Source organism: Tinamus guttatus, unplaced genomic scaffold (genome assembly GCF_059628265.1).
Source record: "Tinamus guttatus ecotype Peru unplaced genomic scaffold, ASM5962826v1 Tinamus_guttatus_pri_ptg000240l, whole genome shotgun sequence".
Lineage (NCBI taxonomy): Eukaryota > Metazoa > Chordata > Aves > Tinamiformes > Tinamidae > Tinamus > Tinamus guttatus.
In genome coordinates this window covers 10047524-10060721 of record NW_028288774.1, presented here as the reverse complement: position 1 = coordinate 10060721, position 13198 = coordinate 10047524, and the positions used below count along the sequence as shown (strand labels likewise).

At 43.9% G+C, this 13198-nt stretch overlaps 1 protein-coding gene across 10 annotated transcripts in view; it reads right to left on the bottom strand.

Moving 5' to 3' along the window:
- Positions 1–13198, bottom strand: part of BRSK2 (BR serine/threonine kinase 2) — a 270165-nt gene that overhangs the window by 66602 nt on the left and 190365 nt on the right. For all 10 annotated transcript variants that reach the window (XM_088525806.1, XM_088525804.1, XM_088525805.1 and 7 more), the window contains exons 5-7: positions 10756–10872; positions 1203–1236; positions 285–353 (exon numbers count right to left, since the gene is read on the bottom strand). In XM_088525806.1, the coding sequence (XP_088381932.1) occupies positions 285–353; positions 1203–1236; positions 10756–10872 (220 nt within the window). The remainder of the gene's footprint in view (positions 1–284; positions 354–1202; positions 1237–10755; positions 10873–13198) is intronic.

The following is a 13198-nucleotide window of genomic DNA, read 5'->3' as shown; positions in this document are numbered from 1 at the left end:
TAAGGTGCTGCAATATCACAGCATTTAGGGAGGCAAGTCTCTGGCAGTTGCCTGTGCTCTGCTGTGCAGGGCAGAAGCATTTCAAAGCAGCAGTGAAATGTTTTTCAAGCTTTTCCTTTGGGACTGATGTAGCAGTAAGAGAAAAGGATGCAACTGAAGATGCAAAAATGGAGGAACTAAGAAAACACAACTATACATGATCTCAATAGAACCACTGTGAAACAGAGCAGCATTTTGGGCTTTTTATTTTCTTTTTAAAGTATAGAGCAAGGAAGATGACTCACCACTAGCAACGCAAATAAAATGACTCCGCAGCTCCAGACGTCTGCTTTCCTTCCATCATATTTTTCTCCCTGCGCAACAATGACACATAAGTTCAAAAGAGTGCTCACTAGTGGTTGAATTCATTATCCTTGAAAAAGCAGAAAGAGGAGAACGGGAAACCCCATATTTCAATTCATTTACCTGCTTCCCAAGGAGACCTTCCCAACCAGGAGGCCTTGACCCAGCCCATTAATCGAATTTTTATGAACCATCTTATCTGGGTTTTGCAAGAACAGGGTCAAAAGTGGGGAGTAGGGCAGGAATGGACCGTGATGTGGAAATGATTAGGATCGGCACTTAGACAGAGTCCAAACTACATCAAGGAGCCGTTTTACTCCTCAGTGGTTCTTCAGGGAGCTTGTCAGTGGTCACGGTATTTGCGAACTAAGATATTGACTGTCTCTTCTGCACTCTTCCAGTTTGGCTCTATATTAATGCTCTGCTTTAAAAGGGGGGGCTCTTGGCCCCTGGAGCCCTGGACACTCAGCTTAGGGAGGACAAAGGGGGAGTAAAGGGATAGTTAATATAGTTTAACAAAAACACACATCAGTGATAGCCACAACAGGAAGAGAAAGTGTAGGAGACTGCAGTCCTTGGGTGGAAAGATCAAGTTAAATCAGGCTGCTGTAGCTCAGGACAATCCCATGACATGTAGGTGCTCTGAGAATAACACAGGAACAGGTTCTCTTGTACTGTTGATACAGCTTGATTGAGGGCCAAGTCACACAGGGGAAACCACAGCTACAATGCTTGTGTCCCTTCCCTTTCCCAAATGGCATTGCTGTTTGCCTTGGAGACATTCCATGTAGCGAGGATACATGCAGGAAGTGACATATTTTGATACGTAGGCATTAATACTCAGATTTTAACCAACTTACCCGGATTACTTCAGGGCAGGCATAGTGTGGTGATCTGAAATCAAAACACATTAAATGAGCACATAAGAGTCTGGTATTTATGGATTATGCACATTTCCACCTTGCCCAGCAGAACAAAGATCAGCTCCCTTCTATGGACAGCAAGTGGGCAAAATATCACTTTTTCTTCCTTACCTTAATGACAAGCCACCTCTAAGACAAATTCAGGGAGTGGCGAGTTTCAAGAATCAGCGTAATTCAAGATTATAAGGCACTGCTTTAATATTTTAAATATATACTTTATTTCAAAAATCTATGACACTTTTAGGAAAAAAAAAAGAACAATGTTATCAGATCAAACGCATGCATCTAAACCACGTTCTTCATCTCTCCTGATAAGCTTTTTCTCACTTACTCCAGTGGTCATAAAAGCTGTCAATACCTTATTTCCACCCACAGGTTTTGTTCTTGTTTAACAAAAACAAAACAAAAACGATGGACAGCACTACTAATACTGAGCTAATGTATTCTTTTAGCATCCTTCCAACCATATATCTCTGGCTTGATTCCTGGCTGAGAAAAGTTAATTACTTCAACTTGCCAGGTAATCATTTTGATCCTTAAAGATTATAGCCATGGCTATATATTTTACAGCCTTCATTAAAGGCAGTTTGACACAGTAAAAGGGATGCGAAGGGTCTGAGGCCTGTGTGCGGATCTCAGCGCTGTTTATCCTGGTATCTCCCAGGAGCCACGGCGCCAGCCCTCCTTTGAGCGTTTCCTTCTGGCAACCAACCTCAATGCAGCTGGATGGTCCCCGTTACACAACGCAAGGAACAAAACAGGAGCACCGTGAGGTTGCTCCTGTGCTAAGGTTCATGTCCAAGGAGATTTCCTGCACACGCTACACTTATGGCAAAATGGCACCCTGCATGCACAGACTGTCTGGCCTTGGTATCTGTTTTGGGCAGGCTATCTTAATAACCTCAAGATACCCTGGGTCTGCAGCTACCTTTAAAGCAAAGCGTAAGCAAGGAGAGAGAAACGTAATTGATTCCACAAGTGAGCCCCCACAAATTTTAGGAAAGATGGAACTTCGGAGCTGTAATACAATATTAAATAATATTTTCTCTTTATGAGGTTATTACATGTATTTTAACCAGGCTGGTCTGTTCAATAGCAAACCCCAAATGTCTTAATTTAGACCGGATTTTATGAAACCAGATTAAAGAGTCAAAGCAGACGTACAGCACATCACTGACTACAGCAGGAGAGAAAGAGAGGTCACCAAGGGAGTTACTGCATTGCTCCCTTACGGATTTATACATGCACATGTTGACATCCCACCCCTGTATAGAGTTTTCCCCATGAGTTTGCTTCTTTATTACAATTCAATACAAAAATTCAAATACTCTGTCCTTTTTACTACTCAAAAGCCTTAACCACTAACCAGTAATGTCACTGGACTAATGCGTGATTTCACAAGCTTTTAGAAGATGAGGTAAATTATTCTTGTGAAAACCCCTGGCAAGTGGTGCTTTTTTCTCATATCATAAAACCAGCGTATACTGTGCAGCTCATCCTTAAAGGAGAAGCAAGGAGCAGTGACCTGGGGCTGGGCTGGCACAGCTGGTCCCAGCTGTGGGGATAGAAGGTGCCGCACGGGAGGTGGGAGGAAGCTGCTATTGCAACTGGGATTTGGAAAAAAAGTTGGTGACAAAGAGAGCTCAGGAACAGATTACATCAGATCATGGACATTTACTCAGTTTAGGCATTTCAGAAAAGAAAGATTTGTTCATTTTGGCAGTTTCCTCTATAATGCCCTTTGTAAGAAAACCAGAAGCACCGTGAAGACCCCAGGACAGGCACAGATCTATTCATGTGCCCCAATAGCAAATGCACTCAGAAGCATCACGCTTCCCTTATGTGTGCTGGAGTGCCATGGAATCTGCCAGGTTTTTTACCAGGCATCACTGAAATTCTGCTAAAGCCCAGGAGAACAGCCAGGCAAATGCTGTAATAAATCCCTTGAACTTTCATTCAGTCATATAACTTTGACGTCCCCTTTTATCATGTTAAAAATGCAAAAACAAACAAACAAAAAAGGCAAAAAGCACCTCTAGGCAGCCAAGGAGGAAACCAGCCACACTGTCTCACTAAAAGCTAAGCCAGATATGTAAATAGTGAAATAAACTCTCTGGTGGACCTGGGATGGATTTTGGGGTAGGCTGCATGGATGAAGCTCATAGAGAACAGGTTGGATTAACTTGATCATTCAACAGCTGCACTGCAACTGCCCAGAGAGCACAGGTTTCTGGCACAGCCATTCTGAATTCCTGCCAGCACACAGCAGCTAGATATCTGCAGCATTATCTTGGCTAACAGCTCTAAACGGGATCCTCCGGACAGCCAGAATCCATAGAAAACTCATTTCCATGCTGCCAATCACAGAGCAACTTCAACTGCTTTAAAGAGAAAACTCGAATTTAATCAAAAATCTGTTTATCTTTCTACAGAGTCATGAATATTTCTTTGGTTCTTATCCCAATTATTCAGTATACATGTGTCAAAGCGACATTCCCTGCTTCTTCCCCTAGGCCATCGCCTCATCTTTCAGCTACATCTCTGTGCAGCAGAAGCCACAGTTTGCCCTTGAAAACAAATAAATATATCGCTCAGCAAGATCAAGAAGCAGTTGCTGCCTGCAGGTGCTGCTGCAAAAAAGTGCCAATGCTGGCAGTGTTTATACGAAGGGTGATACTGATTTTCCCAAGCTGGTCTGCCTGGGGCAGGAAAGGCTCTCTGAACGGTCGTGCCACAGCTATCTATGTCTTTTGGACACGGTCACCTAAGGACTTCTGGGTCTTTATCAAAGCATCTGTGTGGGATTTCAACCACAGCAAACAAGCCAAAGTTGCAATGGTGAAATCTAGGACAATCTTTGCCTGCTAAGTCATTCATTATCAGAAATGCATGTACTCTCAATATAGTTGTTCCAAATTTCGGCATTACAAATCATAAAAAATAGAAAAGTAGCTACTGTGCACATCAAGATCCTGTGCAACTACAGTAGGTCTGAGGCAACCACTGTCATATCCGTAGTGCAGATGTTATGTCTGTCACATGTGCAAACAATTCCAGACTTGCTGCATAAGTAACAGAGGTCTGCACTTTGCACACAAAAATCAACTATCCATGTAGGCTTTGTGGTTATGTGAATAACCGGTAGCTGCTTCCCCTGCAAAGCTGATCAGGAAGCAGTGGGAAAGTCGAGTTCTGCCTGATCCATCTCCATCATGATAAACAAGATTTCTGACAGTGCTTGCACTGCCAGGTTCCCAGGTCCCATTTCTGACAGCCCTACACTGACAGGTTCCCAGGACCCATTATAGATGGGTGCCCAGATGAGGCACCCGTTGGTCCCACACCTTAAGATGCTACTGCGTGGGCAAGGAGGACTGGCTCCTTGAAGCTCTTCAAGTCTCACAGCTGCAGGTACCTGCTTCTGTAGAAAGGAGGAAGGAGAAGTCTCTCTCCCTCCATTTTTCTCGTGCATGCAGTTACCTTGATGAAACAGGCCGTACAAGTGCACTAAAGTCCTCTTCTGTCTGGCTGATGTTTTTGCTGTGGCTTGGATGCTATAGTCCCTTTTTTTGCCTTTCTCCAAGCTGCTTTTCACAGACCAAAGGTCTCCACCAGCGCAAAAGGCTTCCTCTGCTTTTCCCCTCATGCTGGGTAGCAAAGAGCTGAGATGAAGGGGAAAGACAGAGGAGTAGCAAGACAGATAAAGGGAGCTGTTCAGGAGAATGACACACACAAGAGCACACTGAGCAGAGGAAGTGACAGGCACAGATCACACAGGGAAGGAAGGCAGGGAGAGACGGAAGAAACAGGTTCCAATAGCAGGTGGTGGTCCAGGCTGCAGTTAACGTAGTAGCTGTGGGTAAGGCTGAGGCAGTGCTTGTAGTTAATGCTGAGCGCTGTTCTGCAGCTGAAGCTTCAGTTCAGTCACTTAGCTTTGCAAGAGAAAACCACCATCTAGCCCTTGACCATTTCACAGCTGTTTATTCCTCAAGCACAAACACAGTTTCTGAGAAACTGCAAATCAGTTCATTAATTAGTTTATGAGTCCAAACCATTTAAGACTTCAGTCTTAAAGAGTCTTTTAAGAAGAAGTCTTTAAAAGTCTTTTAAGAAGACTTCCTTTAAGACTTTTTCATTTAAAAAAATTAAACACCCCTATGTTAAAAGGACATATTAAGGCAATGTTAAGTATTCAAAAATTAGAGATGCTAAAATGAAGCCTGAAAGAGTTACACTGCGCTCTGAGGATAAGCCCGGGTGTGTGGTGGATGTGCTGCCTAAACACCTTTATTTATGGCCGAAGTTGGAAATTCTGTAGTAAAATGAGGGAAGTTTAGTGTCATGAAGGACAAGCTTGTGCTAAAGGCAGCTGAGTGACACAGTGGTTAATCAAACTCTCTCTCAGCTACAGAATCCTGCTGTAAATAGGACGGGTATCTTAAACTGAGCCATTCACAGATAATCACGATTTGCAGGTTCCCCGCTTTTCCAAATCACAAGGTGACACATGTGAGGCTTGATTTACAGTATTTACAAGCACTTAGAGCAGCAGCTGCAGTCAGTAGGCGCTGGGCTTTCAAAATAAAGCACTGCCATCAAACACTGAGTATTCAGAGGTATCAGACCCCAGAGTATCAAATTGGGCACTCAAAACTGGCTGATAATTTTGACTTTAATTTTTGAGAATTAGAAATTGAATCTCCTCATATAAATGGAGATAACAAGACTAATATTTCACACAGTCGATAAGAAAACAATATATAACATTTGTAAACCTAAGATGCTATGATGAAAATCTGACCTGGAATTGAAAACAAGGCTTGAATGCAGTAAGCAGAAATTATAAAGGGGTTCGTGCAATGAATGATGAGAATAAATCAAATGTTAGATAGCTACTCACTCAGAAAAACACTATCCAAAAACTGCACAAGCTCGTAACTAATGCCCGTACTCTAATGTGCATGGGCAGTTTGAGCCCAAACTAGTATTATACCGGCAACTTTAAAAGTAGCACATTTTAAATTTCCACTGTTTGACTCCGCAAGCCTAAAGCTCTTTTAATAGACTTTGGGATGCATTATAGGCGAGGCTGGTGTAAATATTTATTAATAATGCTTCACTTTTGTAATCCTCATTTTATGTAGCTTATGACTTACCACCAATCTGTCCTTGTTCCCTCAGATAGTTTCATGCTTGTACATGAATGACTATTCGCATGAGCACATGAACCTTTTGAACAAAACAATTCCACTATTTAGCCTAATTTACTTTAAATATGTTTTTCCCATGAAAAATGACAAAATCTAGCATCGTAAAAGCTAAAGAGAAAACTTGGATATTTGTCTGCATTCTCTGCAAAAATTTACTCAGGCATAGCCCTTGGAAAGCTGCGGTTTGTATCTATTAGCATAAATTCTCTAAAACATCAGGATAAAAATTCTACTTCCATGGGTCATACTTCACCAAACAATATTTTTTTTCCTGAAAGGGATACTATGAGCTGCTCTGTTTGGGGTTATCATAAGGTACCAAACATCAAAACAAAGAATTCCTGAATGACTGCAAAATTAATGGTAGTTAGACCTGTGACTGAGATCAATGGTCTTGGTCAAACAAGTGCGTTGGAAACTTAAATCCCTGATCTTTTTCTGTTTTTCACCAGATTCTAGCTCTAATGATCAGGGATTTAAGTCCAAATATGGAGGAAAGATGACTGGGAGGCCAGCAAGAGGAGAGAGAAAATCAAGAAGAGAGACAGGAGCAGTGTGCTGGGAAGGGAAGCTCTCAGTGAGGTGGGTTAAGAGATACTAATTCTTTCATTTCTTCATTTTAGAGCCTAAATTTGCAAACCTAATGTATATCTGGATATAGCGTGCTTACATATGTTCTAAAAACATGCACATCTTTTTGTACACAAGTGTGTAAAGAGGAAGGAAATACGCACGGCATCATGTGATGGATCCATTCAAATGGGAAATGGGGTGCGTGGCATCGCGCTGCTGATAAAACTCCTCATACCCCACATGCAGGTGCGCAGGGAAGCTCTATGACCTCTGCTAGCTCCTCAAATAAACACACAGTGCCCTGGCTGTTATAAATGCCTTGAGCTTATAAGGGAGCAACAGTGTTAACAAGGACACGCACTTTCAGTAGACCTGGGTAGTCTGTGGGCCTGCAAAAGGTTGCTAGGAATGGTCTTGTGGGAGAGCTATTACGCCACTAACAGGTGCAAAGCTTTCTCGAGACAATTAGAGGCCATAATCACCCCTGTTCTTCCCACATGCACCAGCTTTCTGGATGAGGCCAAGGATGTCCTGTGGAGACAGTGATATGAGGGAACAGCCGCAGTTCGCTGCGGGCCTGGCAGCTGCGGTGTCAGCCTCTGCAGCGACTGCCCCTCCAGCGACCGGTCTGGTGTGCGGGTGAGCTGCATTTACACACCAGCTCTGCCTCTGCTCTTGTTTGTTTGGGATAGAAGGATTTGGAGGCAGGCAGTACAGGCACTATCACCACTGATGAGTTCCCAGCCACCAGGCAGCCCATGACAACCTCCTTCCACCAGAGACTCTGTGTTTCAAGGCTGAGATGGGTGAAATGGAGAGAAGCGAGGAGACTGTGAAAATTTATTTTGCCACATTTCTAGGACATGGTAGGAAACAACATGGAATTAGGAAAGATTATTATAATCTCCCAATAATTGTAATTCAATAGTATCCCAATTCAATTCATTTTAGCCATGAGACCTCTTAGTTTGAGAAAGGGGAACAAGGTGCAGGGTTCAACCCTTGCTCCTTCTAAGACTCCCATAGGGACTGTAAGTCATGTTCAGAGAGAGTTAGGCAGCACCATGACTTGTTAGGATGGAAAAGAGAAGCAAGGAAAGATAATGTCTCCTTCATCGGAGAAAGAAACTAATCTCCGATCTCCTTGGTTCCAGCCCAGAGGTTTAACCCTAACACACTCATTTCTCTTGCCTAGTGACATTTCAGGAGCGATTGGACAAATTCTCTCACCACCAAGGCCTGTCTTGAAGTCTGTCAGCGATGAATTACATCAATGAAACAGCAAGTCCATCCCTACCTCTTCTCCATCTTCCCCAACCAAAAACAAAACCACAGCTAGATTGAACTTTTATCATCTCCTCCTAGTACCAGCAGTGCTACAGAAAACTGCGCTGATCTGATGAGTAGCACCCATCAAACACTGAGGAGTGCCACGCTGCCTACCTCAAGGCACTAAGTGTCTTCTTGAGATCACTCAAAGCTCTGTGGTGACCTAAAGCCTATCCAAACTTTAGACTATACTTGGCAGTTCTCTTTGGATGGAAAAGTATTTTTGACTGCACTCTAAGCGCTCTGCTGCACTGACAGAAAGTTGGTTGCATCACATGCTAAAGCCTGTCCCATCCTCCCACTCCAACTGACAGAAATACCTGGAGACTCCTCGCATGACTGTCATTGGAAATGTTACAGTTTCATCTCATTATCAGTGTTCACAGCACAGATAAAACCATTCTGGAAATTAACTTCTGAGTGCATGAAGGAACAGCTCATTAAAGCTCAGTATCTCAGCCATGATTCCATCTATTTTGTTCCTTTTCATGCTGGCTGAAAGCCCCAACTACAAGGGTAGGTGAAACTGTTGCCTTGAAAAGCTCCGAGGTTTGTTCCCAAGTGCTCCAGGGGAAGGGGAGCGAGCACTTGATTGCCTTCCTCTGTGAAGTGTCATACTGCTACACGTTCCTTCCTTCCTTCCTCCCTTCGCCCCCTAAACCAGATACATCACAAGGCACCAGTATCAGCCATGCTGGGCTCCATGCCAGGAGAATTAATGAAGTGGTGTAATAGCTCACATGGAGGCCTAGTGATTGGCACCATACTTAAAATGCATCTGCAAGGCAGGAGATCACAGTGCCGCTGCGTGTTGTGTTTATTACAGGCACGTCTCTTCCGTGCCATTGATTTCTTTATTAGTACGTCCTGATGCTGCAGTGTGGCGGCCGCCTCCGCTCGAGCCACGGAGGTTTGAATTCCTGCACTGCTTAAGGACAAGAAGGCTCCCTTTGAGGCGCCAGACCTAGACAACAGAGCCCTCTGCTAACAAGAACAGCAACCCCACTGAGAGGTCCCCTAGGAGTATGAAGGAGCCTGCATGGCAGCAGGAGATCAGGTTCTTCCTTGTCTTTTTTTGTTATTGTTGTTGTTGTTCTTGTTTTTTTTTTTTTACCAGGGAAGGAAAGCAGGATATTCTCTTTAAAGCATATGGAGACTTTGTAATAACTGCATCAAGGACTTCATTTCCCAGTCGAGAGAGGAAGTCTGACCAAGGCTGTGACAATGTGCCGACTCATAGTTCCTTGCTCCTTAGCTGCGCTCTTAAGAGCTCACATCTTGACTTGGCACAGAGACAGAAAGGACCTGGTGGGCCTCCGCGTATTCATCACCCAGCATCTGATCCCATCATGAATTTCAAACAATATTTCAATCCCTTATCAAAGATTTGGAAAATGGAAGTGGTACAGCTCAGGAATGACAGGCAGTGGCTGGGCTGCACAGGGAATGGGGATGACTCCATGTCTACCCTGAACCGCCTTGGCACTGGGTACAGACTGCAAAAACCCGGACTGCAACAGGCTGCAGCTGTCGTCATCTGGTTCCCACCACGCAGGCCAGGAAGGTCTGCAGGGGAGGAGGTGCCAAGCTGCCAGCACCAGCTGTACGTCCAGTCGCTGAGCTCACCAATACAAGCATTTGGGCACAGCTACAGGTGCGCTGTGGCTGTGCAGGGCACCGTGGCGTGGCAGTGCCACCGGCATGCGCTGCCAGCTGCGCCCCAGCACCGGGCTTGGCCCAGCCGCAGCACTGCCGCTTCCCCTGGAAAGTCCTAGGAAGCTCTTGTTGGCAATAAAATGAGCCTGGAAATGTTTCTAGCTCCCCCCTGCAAGATTTCTTCAGGCAGTCTTCTGGGTATCTGTGTTCGTGCCCTACTTGTAGCTGCCAAGGAGCCCACTGCCTCCCTGCTGATCCTACACGGGAGCCAGCAGCCAAGCAGCATGGAGCAGTAATGGAGATGCAAGCAGGCAGCCTGAACACCACGCACAAATTGCAGACTCAATTCTTTACATTTTTTTTTCTCTCCAATCATTAATATTTTTAAAGCCTCTTCTTAAAATACCATCACTACTGCTTTCCATTTTGTAAGTAATGTACAGCGAGTGAAAGTTAACACAAGCCAACTTCTGCAGATGAATCCAGACTTGAATGCTTTCATTTTGATATCCATGTGTGACGAGGTCAGAGAACTGCTTCTTGGCATTAACCATTTACAAAAACCTTTTAGTTATCTTATGCACTATATATCAATTTTTTATCTTACTAGGAAATAATGGTGCATGGTGTAAGTCTACAGGCTTCCATCAAAACCCCTACTGAAGACAACCTTTATGCCTGGAATCCATCATTGATTTGTGTAATAATTCTGAGACACTCACCCACAACTGGTTTCTAACAAGCTGTCTCCAACCTGCAGTGATGCCATCCCAAAGTCTGCTATCCGGATGTTGTTCTTTTCATCCAATAGTAGGTTTTCTGGTTTTAAGTCCCTGTGGCTGTAAGAGAAGGATCAAAATTTAATTATCCTGGGCATTCTTCCCATTCCACAATTTGCTGGTTCTTTAGCCAGCATAGTCTCCATCCTTTTACATTTTAATTGACTTTATTTTTATTCCTGTCCCAGACAGGAGAATAACACATCCAATATGCAATCTTCTCAAAAGTTTAGACCATCTCCCAAATATCCATTCCTGATGTATGTGATTTTGCTTTTTTTGGCTATTTGTAACTCTTCAAGAGTCACAGGGATGAGGAAACACTTTAAAACCAGGCAGACTGAAGAAGAAACTTGTCTATTGTCTTTGCAAATTGTGTCTTTGATGTCTTGTTGATGAAACAACATTTACATTATCACATTGAGTCTTAGAACTCCCTCCCTCCACTCCCTTTTCTACAGGGTATAATATGATCTCCTTTTTTGTATAAAAATGACTCCTGCATGTTAAAGCTGCCATGTGTCTTGTTAATCAAAGGCAAGCAACTCGAGCAGTATGATTCAAAACTGTGACTATTTTATCTGAAAAAGCAAAAGGTGCTTTATAATCTCTGTCTTTCTCATACCAATCAAAGTTTCAGTGTAACTGAAGACAGAAGACTTATCTACCATGGAATAAATACCAAGACGGTCAACAGACAGACTCATCTCCAACTATCTGACAAAAATTTGGAGCTGAGTGACAAGCAAATATTTCCAAAGACAGTGAATGAACAGTTAATGGTCAGGAAAGAACTCCTGAATGCCATTAGCAAGGACAGCAGCCCCTGAAAAATGCTAGATTGTCAACATCTGCCAAATCTGAACAAGTCCCAGCCCCAGCAGTGAAATGGAGTGAAGAGCCCACAGACCTGAGGCAAGCCAGGGAAGCTGGACACTAATGAGACAGTAGAGCAAAACTTAATCTTTCCTCCAGCTGCCATCCTGGACATTTCCCATCCTACAACTGGTTTGGTTAACTGGGTGCTGGGAAGACTTAATCCAATTGGGGGATCGAGTCCTCCTGCCTGGTGATTAGGACACAGTAGCAAGTTCCCCATAAAGCAGGAGGTGCTTCTCAGCGGTGGTGGCTCTTTGCTCATTCAGCCTGCAGCCTGTTAGCTGGCAAAGTCAGGGAGGAAGCCAACTAAAGCCAGGGGTAGTTCTCTAGGAACGGTGCCAGCATTAATACCTCACTTCAAAATTGACACTAAAGATCCTGCTTTTGCTTTTCGCTGAGAGATGGAGTGATCGAGGCACAGCATGACCTTAATACAGGAGATTCAAAAGCATTTCTCCCACATGGATGCCTGTCCATTACAAAACATGAGGGCCTTCCTTTCTTTCTTTTTTTTCCTTCTGGCTCCAGATACTCACCAAAATAATATCAAGGGAAATTATCAGCTCTTGCCTCCACCCCAGGTCATTCAAAAGAGAGAGAAGAGTGAGGATGCTGTGAAAAAGCTATACATTTATTGCTGATTGAACAGGGCCCCAAAATAAAAGAGATATCATAGAGCAGTTTTGCCTCCCCATCCCTCCTGCAACACTGATCCTAGTGCCAGGATATGGATGGCTGGCAGAGAATTTCATGGCAATCGTGAGTGTTCTTCTGTATTGTGGCAGCACTTGCAGACCCCACTCAGAGATGAGGGTGCCTGTGTGACCAAGCAGCGCTTGCGCATTCAACCAAAAGACAGTTCAGTGCCCCTGCTGAAAATTTTAGTCTAGCTGGGACATCTCTCTCCTTTCCATATTAGGATGCCTTTGTATTTGGGGAAGCCGCATCTTGGGGACAGAACTGAGACCCAGAGTCTGGACCAGAATAGCAGAACTCACATCCTTGCCATTGGAGATGAGACTTTCTCTCTGCATTTGCATTTCCCATCTTTGTTACGCCAGCTTTTCAAATGCCAGAAGGAAGGGAGAAGAACATATGGGAATAGGGAAGGCTTGCTATAATTTACCTAAGAGCCCAGCAGCATGGACGGCCTCATGCATTCATATTTGGAAAGAATTCTCTAGTGCCAGAATGAAACAAAACAAAACAAAAATCCCACCGTATGTGGTAATTACTTGGCATTAATGGAACATTGCAGAGAAAATGCATTTAATTTGGTCTCATTCCAGCCAATCGCCCTGGCTCTCCATGTCTTATATGACCGCATCAACTCCTCTCCCTGCAGGTGAGCAGAGGACTCGTTACCCTTTCATTGTTCTAAAGGCTCCAGCGCTGTAGGGGCTTTACCACATGACTGCAAAATCAAAAGAGAAGAAAGCAGCTTCTTTAGTGACAAACAGTGCTAAGTTTCCTATTGAGCCTTGCATATGCTGAGATGGAATATGAA